At 48.1% G+C, this 14,844-nt stretch overlaps 1 protein-coding gene across 1 annotated transcript in view; it reads left to right on the forward strand.

The window, feature by feature from the left end:
• COPS3 (COP9 signalosome subunit 3) overlaps positions 1 to 14,844 on the forward strand; it is a 35,207-nt gene that overhangs the window by 18,162 nt on the left and 2,201 nt on the right. The window contains exons 5-8 of the mRNA XM_068246427.1: positions 3,562 to 3,702; positions 5,856 to 6,029; positions 8,425 to 8,511; positions 12,137 to 12,250. Coding sequence (XP_068102528.1) covers positions 3,562 to 3,702; positions 5,856 to 6,029; positions 8,425 to 8,511; positions 12,137 to 12,250 — 516 coding nt within the window. The remainder of the gene's footprint in view (positions 1 to 3,561; positions 3,703 to 5,855; positions 6,030 to 8,424; positions 8,512 to 12,136; positions 12,251 to 14,844) is intronic.

The following is a 14,844-nucleotide window of genomic DNA, read 5'->3' on the forward strand; positions in this document are numbered from 1 at the left end:
GGGGAAGAAAAAATGCGACTTATGTTCCGAAAAATACGGTAATCAGGGGCAGGAGTCGGCTGATCACAAGACTACTTACAAATTGCATTTGACGTCTAACTTTTGATAAGGCTTGGTGGGTTGTCCCAGAGCTCCCAGGATACCGGAAGAAGACCAGGAGCCAATAGTGCAAACTGTTAAGGTAGCTATACATCTAGCGATAATGGGCAGAGTTGACCTAGAGACAAATGTCTCTCTGATCAAATCTGTTTAGAGAATACAATCATGAGAGATTATCTCGCAGGATTTGCACTTTAGATGTGTCTTCTTGCCTTTAGGATATATATATATATATATATATATATATATATATATATATATATATATATATATATATATATATATATATATATATATATATATATATATATATATATATATATATATATATATATATATCCAGTTCGGCCTATCTGGACGAGCTTCCTCGTCCAGATAGGCACTGCTGCTCCCGCCGCATGGTGCGCGCGATCGGGCGCGCTCTCCCGCCGCCCGCCGCTAGCCCCCCGATCAGTAAATGGGAATATAATTCCCATTCACTGATCTAACTTCCCTGCAGAAAAAACGACGCTTTCTATTCAGAGAGCGCGGTATTTCTGCCCCCAGGAAAAGTCTCCTCTTCTTTTTAGTTCCTGGATGCGTTCGCATCCAGGACTTTTTTGACTGTGTCCATCTTGTGGCCAAATAGTAAACTGCACCCACATATAGTTTTAATTAAACCATTATATTATCTTACATTTAAAATTATCAGTTTCCTATATATATATATATATATATATATATATATATATATATATATATATATATATATATATATATATTATTTTATACCTATAATGTTCCACGCACACGATGCTGTTACCTTTTGTCTGTTTAGCTTTCCTTGAAAGCTTGATATGCTCAATAAAAAGTTGTATTATTAAAAAAAAAAAAATCTGATTAGAGAGATCTGTCGGCTGCCCATACATTGCAGGCCGATTCCAGATCAATTTCATGCTGAAATCGATGGGGAATCGGCCTTATGCCCCATCCGACCACCTCGCTGGCCCCCTATGTCAAATATGCCCCGCGGTACACTATACTTTACTAGTCCGTGCCCTCCGTTGGCTATATTCTGTATTCGCATACACGCGCCCCATATGGTTGCTGACGTATACCTGGGCCCGTGTGGCAACTACGTGGAGCGCGTGTATACGGATTGCAGACATAGCCTGGAGCCAGCTGCAGACACGGACAATGTAAAATATATTGAGGGGGGCAAATTTTACATTAGGAGGGACATTGATGGTGGGATTTGTTACGCACGTTTGCTCGTCTTGTTATTGCCGCACACCCTATTGACCACGATGGCCCGATTTCTTGCAGCATGTCCGAACAAAACAAGTGACCAATTTTGCCCCGAAATTGGTCGCGTCGTCGATTGAGCATGCTTCTATGTGCAGTATAGAAAAGAATAAAGACTGGCACTGGATGAGGGCAAAAAGATGCTGGGCTCGCCGGATTAAGTACTTCATGCTACGACGTGCTCTCGGAGACATTCACATGCGTATGGAGAGAGAGGAGGAGAGGGAGGCAGGCACTGTAGTTGCAAAAACGATGTACCTTTTAATCCACGGTGTGAGACACAATTGGGGTACACAGTGGGGGTGAGGGGATGCCTGACAGCTGTTTTGCTAAGAAAGCTTCTTCAGAGGCAAGTATACCACACCGTGGATTAAAAGGTACCTCGTTTTTGCAACTACAGTGCCTCCCTCTCCTTCTCTCTCCATGAGCATGCTCTTAGCAGCACCGATTTTCATCAGATTCGATAATTATTGAATCGGATGGTCGATAGGCCACCAAGTCGATAGATGTATGACCACCTTTAAAAACATCAATAGGATTGAGATATTAGGTCTTATACTCATTTTGCTGGTTGCAACAGATGACAATCACTTTCAACACGTACAGAACATTCTCTCTTGGGTTGGGTTGTCCACCCCCGGTGGTCGCTCTCCAGATGATTGGACTTTTTGATGTTGGGAGTACTTAGACAAACTGTCAAACCTAAGGTAAAAACCTTAGGGCTAAGGTGTCAATTATAACAGTTATATACATTAATTGGTTGGCCAGGCTTCTCGGGTGGAACAGACCCCCCCCCCCCCAGGCAGCGAGCAGAGAGAAAAGAATAAAATATATTTTCCAGACGCCCTTCGGTAGTGTAACCCCTCGAGTGCCTGTTTGAATATGCTGAGATGTTAGTGGGAGCTGCTGGGGAAAATCACCTAAGCAGGGAATGTGTAATGTTTCTCGGCAGTTCATCTAAGCTGTGGCAAGTAAATAGAAAGTTAAGACTGAGACAGATTCAGCAAGAGCAGAGGCAGCACAACATGTATAAAGTGCACATCTATAGGGATGTCGGGGATGCCTCTTTCCTATTGTAATGCCCTCACTGCACGGACCTCTTCGGTAACTTACCGAACATCTGCCACAAGTGTGAAAATATTGATGAATTGGCACACACAAGTGTAAAATACCGAATGTGGTATTTTAAGGACTTGGTTATTGTAATTGTATCGAACAGCCCTTGATGAATTGAAGACAATGTATGACTAATTCTGATATTGTAAACTTGTGATCTAGTAAACTACTTTTCCTGGTCCCTTGGGCTTTAATATAAAGGGATTCTACTTATACAATTACGCCGCAAATTTACTGGCCTTTTGTCTCCAGGTTAAATACTTATTTGATCGGCTGAAGTTCATTGCACAGATGAGACACCCCCCCCCCCGGAGCGCATTTGCGACCATGTTTCCAAAGTCTTCTCCAGATTATCCGCCATCCTACCAGCATTGCCACGGCCCACCCCTTGCACTGCAGCCACCAGTTAGGCTGCGGTTACCGAGCTGGGGCCGTGCCGCGGAAATGCAGATGGGGAGGGCCAGGGCCTTGGCAGAACTTTGAAGACTCCCGTGCCCCCCCGCCATCGACACTTTAGCGAGGGGGGAGGAACAATCACCTGACTGAATTACGGCCGTGCAAGTAACCCTGAGACCGCAATCCCAATTTCAATCCCGCATCATTAAGATTTGTATGCAGGAGGTACTCTTTAAAGCGGACCTAAACTCAGAACTTCCTCTCTGCTCTAAAAGATATGCAACAGCATAATAATCTTTACAGAAAAACATTTTTGTTACAGCTTACAGAACTCCTGCAATAAATCTGCAGTGTCCATTTCCTGCTTTCATGGAAGCAGAGAAAGGGTTCATCTCCTGTGTTTACATATTAGCTGTGTCTGCCGAGTACTGCCAAATCTCTGAGCTGACACAGCTGAGAGATCAACTTCCACTTGTGATTACTTGAAGATGAGGGGGAATTAGACAGGCTCTTCTCTCTAAGAACACACAGGGTACATTTCTCTGTTTTCCTTGTGTTCTCTGCAAGAGTTCAGGTCCATTTCAGCCTGTGCTTTTCATGTATATGTAAGGAAGTGTTGCTGTATTCTAACATATGTGATTTCCTCCTCTCTTCTTTCTCCTCCAGGCGATTACAACGCCAGCCATGGCAGTCAGCCACATCATGTTGGAATCTTATAAAAAGTATATTCTAGTTTCTTTGATACTTTTAGGAAAAGTGCAGCAGCTGCCTAAATATACCTCACAGATTGTCGGTAGATTCATTAAGGTGAGTCATGGCCCTTTATGTCAGTGTTTGTGGAATGTTGTCTGTCGCTTTGTATTAGACCACATTATAACACAGGCTAGCTCAGGGTTTCTGGGAAATCCCTCCAGCCTCAGTCCTCTAAGTTCACACGCTTCTTTTAATGTTTTCAAGTGCTTGAGTACTCTCACTAGCAATTTTAACATTTACTCCCGTTGCTCCTCCATTGGTATTTATAATTTTGTGTGCATTTTAAGTTGTTTTTTTATAATAAGGCAGTTTTTCCTTTATGTATTTATATCCTGCTCATGAGGCAAGGTACCAGGTGCACTGCTAGTCATGCTGGGAGCTAGGTATTTAGCCCTGCTCCTGAGGCACGGTACCAGGTGCACTGCTAGTCATGCTGGGAGCTATGTATTTAGCCTCTGCTCCTGAGGCAAGGTACCAGGTGCACAGCTAGTCATGCTGGGAGAAATGTATTTAGCCCCTGCTCCTGAGGCAAGGTACCAGGTGCACAGCTAGTCATGCTGGGAGCTATGTATTTAGCCCCTGCTGCTGAGGCAAGGTACCAGGTGCACTGCTAGTCATGCTGGGAGCTATGTATTTAGCCCCTGCTGCTGAGGCAAGGTACCAGGTGCACTGCTAGTCATGCTGGGAGCTATGTATTTAGCCCCTGCTCCTGAGGCAAGGTACCAGGTGCACTGCTAGTCATGCTGGGAGCTATGTATTTAGCCCCTGCTGCTGAGGCAAAGTACTAGGTGCACTGCTAGTCATGTTGAGCTCTAAGGCTTTCTGTCCCTTTCTACAAGAACTCCCTGAACGGAAAGGCAAGAGGCGGAGTTCCAGTGGGACACACGCATGACTCATGTAGCAGTGCCCTGGACAGCTCACAGTGGTGGTATTCACATTCCATTCTGGATCCCCTACTATCAATGATAATTAGAATGGACCTAGTAGGAACTGAGCCTCATACCTGACGTTTATTGTTAGTTGTGGCTGGATAGTGTACTGGTTAAGGGACTCCCTTCTCCTGAAATAGAGCTTTACATGGCAGCAGGCAGATTTTGCCTTGATAAAGGGGCCCTACGTGGCTCCGAAACGTATGCTTTTACATGGAACCAATAAAGATACTTTCGATCTGCCAACTCTTTACCTGTTTTGAACATTGCAAGAGGGCGCCCTCCCTCTTTTCTAGCTAGAGCACTCCCTCCACGGGTTGGATCCTTTAGTGTTTGCGAGACGTGACAATTCTGTCTATTCAGTAAGGAGAACTTGGGCAAGTCCTCCTAACATCGCTACTGCCTATAGAGCATCTCCTAGTGTCTGCAGCTCTGGCCTAACACTGCTATAGAGTGCCTCCTAGTGGCTGCAGCTCTGGCCTAACACTGCTACTGTCTATAGAGCACCCCCTAGTGGCTGCAGCTCTGACCTAACACTGCTACTGCCTATAGAGCATCTCCTAGTGGCTGCAGCTCTGGTGCTTTGAGTCTGCCAGGAGAAGAGCAATATACCGTATTTTTTGGGGACTAAAAGACACTCCTGACCATAAGACGCACCGAGGTTTAAAGGACAGAAACCAGGGGAAACACATATCCGAAACCTGGTGCATCCATGGTGAAGGGGCATCTTGTGGATTATGCACCCCTTTTTACCTCATGTCCCCTTGTACCTCTTGTGTCTCCCTGTGTCCTCCTCTATGCCCCTTTGTGTCCTCCTCTATGTCCCTCTGTGTCCCCGTGTCTTTCATTTACCCCCTGTGTCCTCCTCTATGCCCCTTTGTGTCCTCCTCTATGTCCCTCTGTGTCCCCGTGTCTTTCATTTACCCCCTGTGTCCTCCTCTATGCCCCTTTGTGTCCTCCTCTATGTCCCTCTGTGTCCCCGTGTCTTTCATTTACCCCCTGTGTCCTCCTCTATGTCCCTTTGTGTCCTCCATTTGTCCCCGTGACGTCCTCCTGCATGGGCACAGTACAGGCGGTCACCGACATTGTGGCAGGAACTCCCTGCATTTGATAAGATGCAATGACTTTTGATCCCCACTTTTGGGTGAGTCTTATAGTCCAATAAATACAGTAAATGTTGTTTTTGTCTTATTGTAAGAATATCTGCACTGTAAAGCTGAATTTGCTTTCTCGTCTGTAAGCTGTAAAATGCTGAAATGCTGATTGTGTTCCCTGCAGCCTCTTAGCAATGCCTACCATGAGCTGGCGCAAGTCTACGCAACGAACAACCCCGGAGAGCTGCGGAACCTGGTGAACAAACACAACGAGGTCTTCACCCGGGACAACAACATGGGGCTGGTGAAGCAATGTCTGTCCTCCCTCTACAAGAAGAATATCCAGAGGCTTACCAAAGTAAGAGCTCCTGATCACATTTCATAGATCGAGCACTGAGGCGGCCCACACATTGCTGGTTTTTTTTTAATTTTTTAATTTTTTTTTTTTTTCTGATCAAATTAATTGTTTGATTCAATCATTTTGTCAGATCAGTTGAGATTTGATTCTGTTCCATTCTGCTCAGTCGATGGAAACTAGCAGAAATCTATTGAAATCGATCAATTTACTCGATCGAGCAGGGAGGAAAATATCAGTTGATCATAAAGCAGTTGGCTGACGTTGACATGATTACGATCGACACCGAAATGATTTTTAATGTGAGAGCAAGGAGGCACAACATTGTTCAGATCGATTGGTGGAGAATCGCCAGGATCTCGCTTGCAGCATGTGGTCCACTAGTCTATTTACTTGTGATCGACCACACTGTTTTTGACCGATTGTATCATCTTTTGATGGAAAATAGAGTAGTGTATGGGCACCTTGAGTCTCAGCCAGCACTAGGCGATTTTTCACAGAACATTTTCCAGCTTTACTGCAACTTGGTTCTGGAGGTCACAAAGCTACACACAAATGTGGGATGTCGACCTAGCGCATACAATGCTCTCTGACTCCCCTATCCGATAATTACAAAAATAATTAAAAAAAGATTGTATAGGGACCCTGAGCAGGGCCGGAGCTACCATAGGAAAAAATGGGCGATTGCCCCAAGGTGTCCCTCCCCCATCTTAACTGTTGCTCCCCAGGGACTCTGCAGAGTCTGTTAACCTCCTTGGCGGTAATCCCGAGCTGAGCTCGGGGTATGCCGCCGGAGGTCGCCGCTCAGGCCCTGCTGGGCCGATTTGAGTTCTGAAAAAAGCAGCACACGCAGCCGGCACTTTGCCAGCCGCGTGTGCTGCCCGATCGCCGCCGCTCCGCGGCGATCCGCCGCGTGCAGCGGCGAAAGAGGGTCCCCCCAGCCGCCCGAGCCCAGCGCAGCCGGAACAAACAGTTCCGGCCGGCGCTAGGGGCTGGATCGGGCGGCTCTGACGTCAGGACGTCGACTGACGTCCATGACGTCACTCCGCTCGTCGCCATGGCGACGAGGAAAGCGAAACAAGATAGGCCGCTCATTGCGGCCTATCTTGTTACTTTCGATTGCCGGAGGCGATCGAAAGTACGCTTCCGGAGCGCCCTCTAGTGGGCTTTCATGCAGCCAACTTTCAGTTGGCTGCATGAAATATTTTTTTTTTAATTTAAAAAAAACCCTCCCGCAGCCTCCCTGGCAAAATAAATAAACCGCCAGGGAGGTTAAGTTAGGAGTTGATTGGGGGAGGGTCATCAGCCAGTTCAGGGGCCCTGGAGGGAAATTTGGCTGCAACAAAGGGCCTCTGACGCTTTTTGGTCGGGGGGTCGCAGTTGTGGGGCCCCCAGGCTAATTTTGCTCTAGGGCCCAATAGTTACTTGTCTTGAACTGACCCTGAGATATATCAATCAGTTATTGATTGTTATATCTCAGGCTCCCTATACAAGCTTTGGAGCCATTTTGGGTACCTGGAGTCGGTGGTTTCATAAACTGAGGAGTCGGGAATCTGAGTCGGATGATTTTGTATAAAATCCACAGCCCTGGTTAGTATTAGACTAAGGAGTCGGAGCCATTTTGGGTACCTGGAGTCGGTGGTTTCATAAACTGAGTCGAAGTCGGAAGATTTTTGTACCGACTCCACAGCCCTGCCCTTTAGCAGCAACACAAAATTTCAACCAAATTTTGTCGAATTCGGTGGGGCAATTTCTGCTCTCATACGTCATCTTAACCAAGGGTGAGCGATTTTGTTTAGTGTGTTAATCACGTCTGTCTTTGTTGGCAAGTTCACCTGATTCCAGTGACACAGAATAACCTTTTTTGCCGCATGACATATATAGAGAAGCGTCATTTATAATTACCTGGTGCGTTCTTCAGCCCCATGTCTGCTGTGGGCTCCATCGCCGTCCTCCTGTGTCGCTCTGTCTCCTGTGTCGCTCTGTTGTCCCCTGGTGAGCTCTGTAGTAGCTCAGTAGTGCTGCGCAGTCGCGGAACACTCCCCTTCTGGGGCACATGGCCGCGCTGCGCATGACTGATGGCGACTGGCTAAATTATCGAAGCTCACCACAGGACAAAGGAGCAACCCGATAGGATAGCGATGGAGCCCACGGGTGAGATGGGGCTGTAGGAAGCCCCAGATAAGTAAATGATGCTGCCAATTATGTCTCAAGTTTCCCGCAAGGCCAAATTTTTATTATTTTTATTTGAGAAAAACATTTATTTTACTGGTACGTTTTTGGAAGGGAAACTTTGTAAACACAAGAGGTAAATCTAACCCAGATCGCTTGCATAAAAATTACAAAGTGGTCTGAAGTCGCCCTGGCAGTGCGAGTAACCGCTTGTTTTTACACACAGACCTTCCTTACCCTCTCCCTACAAGACATGGCGAGCCGAGTTCAACTATCCGGTGCTCAGGAGGCAGAAAAATACGTCCTGTATATGGTAAGAGCTTTGATTTGTTCCTGGGGGCTTTGCTTTATTAAAAAAATGCCAAATAGCATTGATTACAATTTTCAGGTAAAACTGAGGAACATGAAGAACTTTCTAAATGTTATTTGTGCACCTTAAAGGAGAACTGAAGAGAGAGGTATATGGAGGCTGCCATGTTTAAATCTTTTTAAAGGGAAGGTTCAGGGAGGGTGGGTAAAAAAATAAAAATCAATTTCCACTTACCTGGGGCTTCCTCCAGCCCGTGGCAGGCAGGAGGTGCCCTCGCCGCCGCTCCGCAGGCTCCCGGTGGTCTCCGGTGGCCGACCCGACCTGGCCAGGCCGGCTGCCAGGTCGGGCTCTTCTGCGCTCCAAGGCCCGGAACTTCTGTGTCCCACGCCGGCGCGCTGACGTCATCGGACGTCCTCCGGGCTCTGCTGCGCAGGCGCAGAACTACTGCGCATGCGCAGTAGAGCCCCGAGGACGTCCGATGACGTCAGCGCGCCGGCGTGGGACGCAGAAGTTCCGGGCCTTGGAGCGCAGAAGAGCCCGACCTGGCAGCTGGCCTGGCCAGGTCGGGTCGGCCACCGAAGACCACCGGGAGCCTGCGGAGCGGCGGCGAGGGCACCTCCTGCCTGCCACGGGCTGGAGGAAGCCCCAGGTAAGTGGAAATTGATTTTTATTTTTCACCCACCCTCCCTGAACCTTTCCTTTAAGCAATACCAGTTGCCTGGCAGCCCTGCTGATCCTCTGCCTCTAATACTATTAGCCATAGCCCCTGAACAAGCATGCAGCAGATTAGGTGTTTCAGACTTTAAAGTCAGATCTGACAAGACTAGCTGCATGCTTGTTTCTGGTGTGATTCAGATACTACTGCAGAGAAATAGACCAGCAGGGCTGCCAGGCAACTGGTATTGATTAAAAGGAAATAAATATGGCAGCCTCCGTATACCTCTTACTTCAGTTTCCCTTTAATGGAATTCTCAGCCAAATGAAACTGCCCCATGATATAATTACCCGGGTCTTCCTCCAGCCCCTTGCAGCCGACATGTCCCTCGCAGCGCCGGCCCGGTATAGGAGGTCAGCCTCTGCACCGGTGGGGACCTAGTGCAGAGGCTGATCTCCTCTAGTGCTCCTGCGCAAACGCTGCTGTCAATCAAGTCCACGTTGTCCGCAGTATGCTGCACAGACGCAGTAGTTCTGCACCTGCAGAGGCTGAGAGCAGAGCTGTGGTGTGGGATATCTCAGCTGCAAGGGACTGGAGGAAAACCCGGGTAAGTATATCATTGGGGCAGCATTATTTAGCTGACAATTCCTTTAAACCTTCCATCTGCATGAATGTTAATTTACCACCACTCCAACTATGCTTTTTATTGATATTCTATCCAGTATTGATTAAAGGGTGGCACCAAATAGATCACTGGCAGATTCAGTAAATTTGATCAAGTCTGCCAAAAAGATCATCCCCTCGATGATGAAAGTAACCCTTACCTAAGCATGACCAATGCAAACTCATTGTATGTTAAAAAACAAATTATGGAACCAGTGGTTACCTACATGCCTAAATATTGAGCCATTACACAGATTGAAACACGCGACAGCAGGGGAGTGGCCAGTGCAGAGGGCGGAGGCATGGTAACAAGGAAAGGGGGTGTACCAGGAATGAGTGACAGGAGTGGCCAATACAGAGGGTGAAGGCATGGTGACTAGCAAAGGGGCTGGACCGGGAACACGTCGCAGGAGGGGAGTGGCCAGTACAGAGGGTGGAGGCATGGTAACAAGGGAAGGGGGTGGACCAGGAATGAGTGACAGGAGTGGCCAATACAGAGGGTGAAGGCATGGTGACTAGCAAAGGGGCTGTACCGGGAACTCGTCGCAGGAGGGGAGTGGCCAGTACAGAGGGTGGAGGCATGGTAACAAGGAAAGGGGGTGGACCAGGAATGAGTGACAGGAGTGGCCAATACAGAGGGTGAAAGCATGGTGACTAGCAAAGGGGCTGGACCAGGAACTCATCGCAGGAGGGGAGTGGCCAGTACAGAGGGTGGAGGCATGGTGACTAGCAAAGGGGCTGGACCGGGAACTCGTCGCAGAAGGGGAGTGGCCAGTACAGAGGGTGGAGGCATGGTAACAAGGAAAGGGGTGGACCAGGAATGAGTGACAGGAGTGGCCAATACAGAGGGTGAAAGCATGGTGACTAGCAAAGGGGCTGGACCAGGAACTCATCGCAGGAGGGGAGTGGCCAGTACAGAGGGTGGAGGCATGGTAACTAGCAAAGGGGCTGGACCAGGAACTCATCGCAGGAGGGGAGTGGCCAGTACAGAGGGTGGAGGCATGGTGACTAGCAAAGGGGCTGGACCAGGAACTCGTCGCAGGAGGGAAGGGAGTGGCCAGTACAGAGGGTGAAGGCATGGTGACTAGAAAAAGGCGTGTGCCAGGAACACATCACAGGAAGGAAGGGAGTGGCCAGCACAGAGGGTGAAGGCATGGTGACTAGCAAAGGGGCTGGACCAGGAACTCGTCGCAGGAGGGGAGTGGCCAGTACAGAGGGTGAAGGCATGGTGACCAGCAAAGGGGCTGGGCCAGGAACTCGTTGCAGGAATGGAGTGGCCAGCACAGAGGGTGGAGGCATGGTGACTAGGAAAGGGGCTGGACCGGGAACACGTCACAGGAGGGAAGGGAGTGGCCAGCACAGAGGGTGAAGGCATGGTGACTAGGAAAGGGGCTGGACCAGGAACACATCACAGGAGGGAAGGGAGTGGCCAGCACAGAGAGTGAAGGCATGGTGACTAGGAAAGGGGCTGGACCAGGAACACATCACAGGAGGGAAGGGAGTGGCCAGCACAGAGAGTGAAGGCATGGTGACTAGGAAAGGGGCTGGACCAGGAACACATCACAGGAGGGAAGGGAGTGGCCAGTACAGAGGGAGGAGGCATGAAGACTATGAAAGGGGATGGAAAAGCAATGCGTCTCAGAAGGGAAGGGAGTGGCCAGTAAAGTGTGTAGGAAAGTGGATGGACCAGCATTGTGTGACAGGAGGGAAGGGGAGTGGCAAGTACAGAGGGCGGAGGCATGAAGACTAGGAAAGGGGATGGACCAGTAACGTTTCACAGGAGGAAGGGGAGTGGCTAGTACAGAGGGCGGAGGCATGGTGACTAGGAAAGGGTGTGTTCTAGGAACTCATCACAAGAGGGAATGGAGTCGCCATCTTAATTAACCATTTACTTCTGCCAAAGACTTTGACTGATTTCAAACTGGACTTCTGTGTATTCAATTTATCTTAATTGAGTTTTTTCCCTTGCAAAGTCTTTATTTGAACTGCTTCCTGTTGTGGGTGACCATGAAGTCTGTTATGGAAACTCACTTACCTTTGACCACTTTGATCCATAATCCTCACGATTGGAGGCTGAAGTGAATGAATGGTTTTTGCCACAAAGGTAAATGTCTATGCAGGCACTAAGAGCTGACCCAATAACATTTGTCCAGCGTGGGAAAGATGCGGGGTCTGCCTGCGGTCAGTTTACACAGTCCTACCTCTGAGGCTACATTATGTGAATTAGGGACAGGTGAATGGTGATCATGTGACCAGATGGATAACCTCTGTATGGGCGTGTTTACTGATATGACGCGTCTTGTGTTTCAGATAGAAGACGGAGAAATCTTTGCAAGTATTAATCAGAGAGATGGGATGGTGTGCTTTCACGATAATCCGGAGAAATACAACAATCCTGCTATGCTTCATAATATCGATCAGGAGGTAAGCGGCTACAGGCAGCTCTGTAAAGAAAACACAGAACATTTATATCGCGCTTTTCTCCTGGTGGACTCAAAGCGCCAGAGCTGCAGCCACTAGGACGTGCTCTATAGGCAGTAGCAGTGTTAGAGAGACTTGCCTAAGGTCTCCTACTGAATAGGTGGTGGCTTACTGAACAGGCAGAGCCGAGATTCGAACCCAGGTCTCCTGTGTCAGAGGCAGAGCCCTTAACCATTACACTTTCCAGCCACTGTAATACAGCAATCCCGCTTTGCTTCATAATATCGATCAGAAGCTCTGAAATGAATGAAAGGCTTGGACTTCACAGAAACAAGAGGGGTGAATTCTAGGAAACGATCTACAGACTGAAGGCCCATACACACACTCCGTTAAAACGATGGTGAAAACGTGTCCGCCGGCGTGCCTCCTCCTGTGTCTCGAGTCTTTGTCCATGCCAGCGGCACCTGTACCATGTGACCCCGTTGCATGTTCTGACGTCCTGTACATGCGTCAGTGTCATTTGGTAAAGGCTCTTCCGGCAGCCATGGGGAAAGACGCAGGACACTGTCGGAGGCACGCCAGCGGACCGGTGAGCTTACGACACACCCCATGAGCCTGGGGGTACATACTTTACAATTGGGGGGGGGGGGGGGGGGGCGCGAGCCCTATTGATCAGATCTTTACAGCATTCCAGATAATTGTTTTTTCGGAAACCTATCAAAATTATGATCGGACGAACACGTTGCAGCATCGATCTCTGACAGATTTGATCATTATGATCAAATTGGCTGGATACTGTATGGGCACCTTTATGGACTTGATTAACCAGCTGAGCGGTCTGGACGAGCTCAGCTCGTCCAACACCGCCAGCGGCTGCCGCTCAGGCCCTGCTGGGCCGATTTTAACGAAATAAAAAGCAGCACACGCAGCCGGCACTTTGCCAGCCGCGTGTGCTGCCTGATCGCCGCCGCTCTGCGGCGATTCGCCGCGAGCAGCGGCGAAAGAGGGCCCCCCTAGCCGCCTGAGCCCAGCGTAGCCGGAACAAAAAGTTCCGGCCAGCGCTAAGGGCTGGATCGGAGGCGGCTGACGTCAGGACGTCGGCTGACGTCGATGACGTCACTCCGCTCGTCACTATGGCGACGATATAAGCGAAACAAGGAAGGCCGCTCATTGCGGCCTTCCTTGTTTATTCTGGGCGCCGGAGGCGATCGGAAGATCGCCTCCGGAGCGCCCTCTAGTGGGCTTTCATGCAGCCAACTTTCAGTTGGCTGCATGAAATAGTTTTTTTTTAATTTAAAAAAAACCCTCCCGCAGCCACCCTGGCGATTTAATCAGAACGCCAGGGTGGTTAACCACTTCACCACTGAGGGGTTTTACCCCTTGAGCACCAGAGCAATTTTCACCTTTCAGCGCTCCTTTCATTCATTCTTCTATAACTTTATCATTACTTATCACAATGAAATGAACTATATCTTCTTTTTTTCTCCACCAATTAGGCTTTCTTTAGGTGGGACATTATGCCAAGAATTATTTTATTCTAAATGTGTTTTAATGGGAAAATAGGAAAAAAATGTGGGAAAAAATGTATTATTTTTCAGTTTTCGGCCCTTATAGTTTTTAAATAATGCATGCTACTGTAATTAAAACCCATGAAATGTATTTGCCCATTTATCCCGGTTATAAAACCGTTTAAATCATGTCCCTATCACAATGTTTGGCGCCAATATTTTATTTGGAAATAAAGGTGCATTTTTTTCAGTTTTGCATCCATCCCTAATTTCAAGCCCGTAGTTTATAAAGTAACAGTGTTCTACCCTCTCGACATAAATATTTAAAATGATCAGTCCCTAAGGTAACTGTTTATGTATTTTTTTTAATTGTAATTTTTTTTTTTATTACAAAAAAAAAAAAATTGGGGAGTGTGGGAGGTAATGAGTTAATTTTTAGTGTTTAACTAATGTATTTGTATATGAAAAATGCTTTAGGGTGTAGTTTTACTATTTGGCCACAAGATGGCCACAGTAACTTTTTGTTTATGCGTCCTGCAAGCGTCCGGAAGGACGCTTGCAGGAAGTGTTATGAGGCTGGGAAACTTTATTTTTTTCACGATCACGCTGTTTCTCATAGAAGCAGCTAATCATTGCGGGGGCTTGGATCAACGAACGGGAACTTTTTTTCCCATTGACTAATCGGCGTGTGGCATCGTGCACAAGCGGGGGGGGGGGGGGGGCGCGGACGAGCGAGCAGGAGCGGCGTCAGGTGAGGATTTCTCCGTCCCTGGTGTTAACAGGGTGGAAAAAGGGACGGAGAAATCCGCACAGCTGGGGGTAAAGTGGTTAAAGTCGAGTTAAAGGGATCTCTGCATTAAAAACAGAATAAAAATCCAGGGAGGTTAGTAAAAGCAGGATGCAGCTGCTGGGTCAGTCAGGATTGCCCATATTCTATCCAAAGCTGAAAGTGGAGTAGGGCTATTACATGAATTTAAAGGGAACCCAAGCTGAGAGTAAAATGGAGGCTGCCATATTTATTTCCTTGTAAACAATGGCAGGTGCCTGGCAGCCCTGTTGATCTCCGCATAAGTAATGTCCGAGTCAAAA

Source organism: Hyperolius riggenbachi, chromosome 7 (genome assembly GCF_040937935.1).
Source record: "Hyperolius riggenbachi isolate aHypRig1 chromosome 7, aHypRig1.pri, whole genome shotgun sequence".
NCBI classification, from domain to species: Eukaryota; Metazoa; Chordata; class Amphibia; order Anura; family Hyperoliidae; genus Hyperolius; species Hyperolius riggenbachi.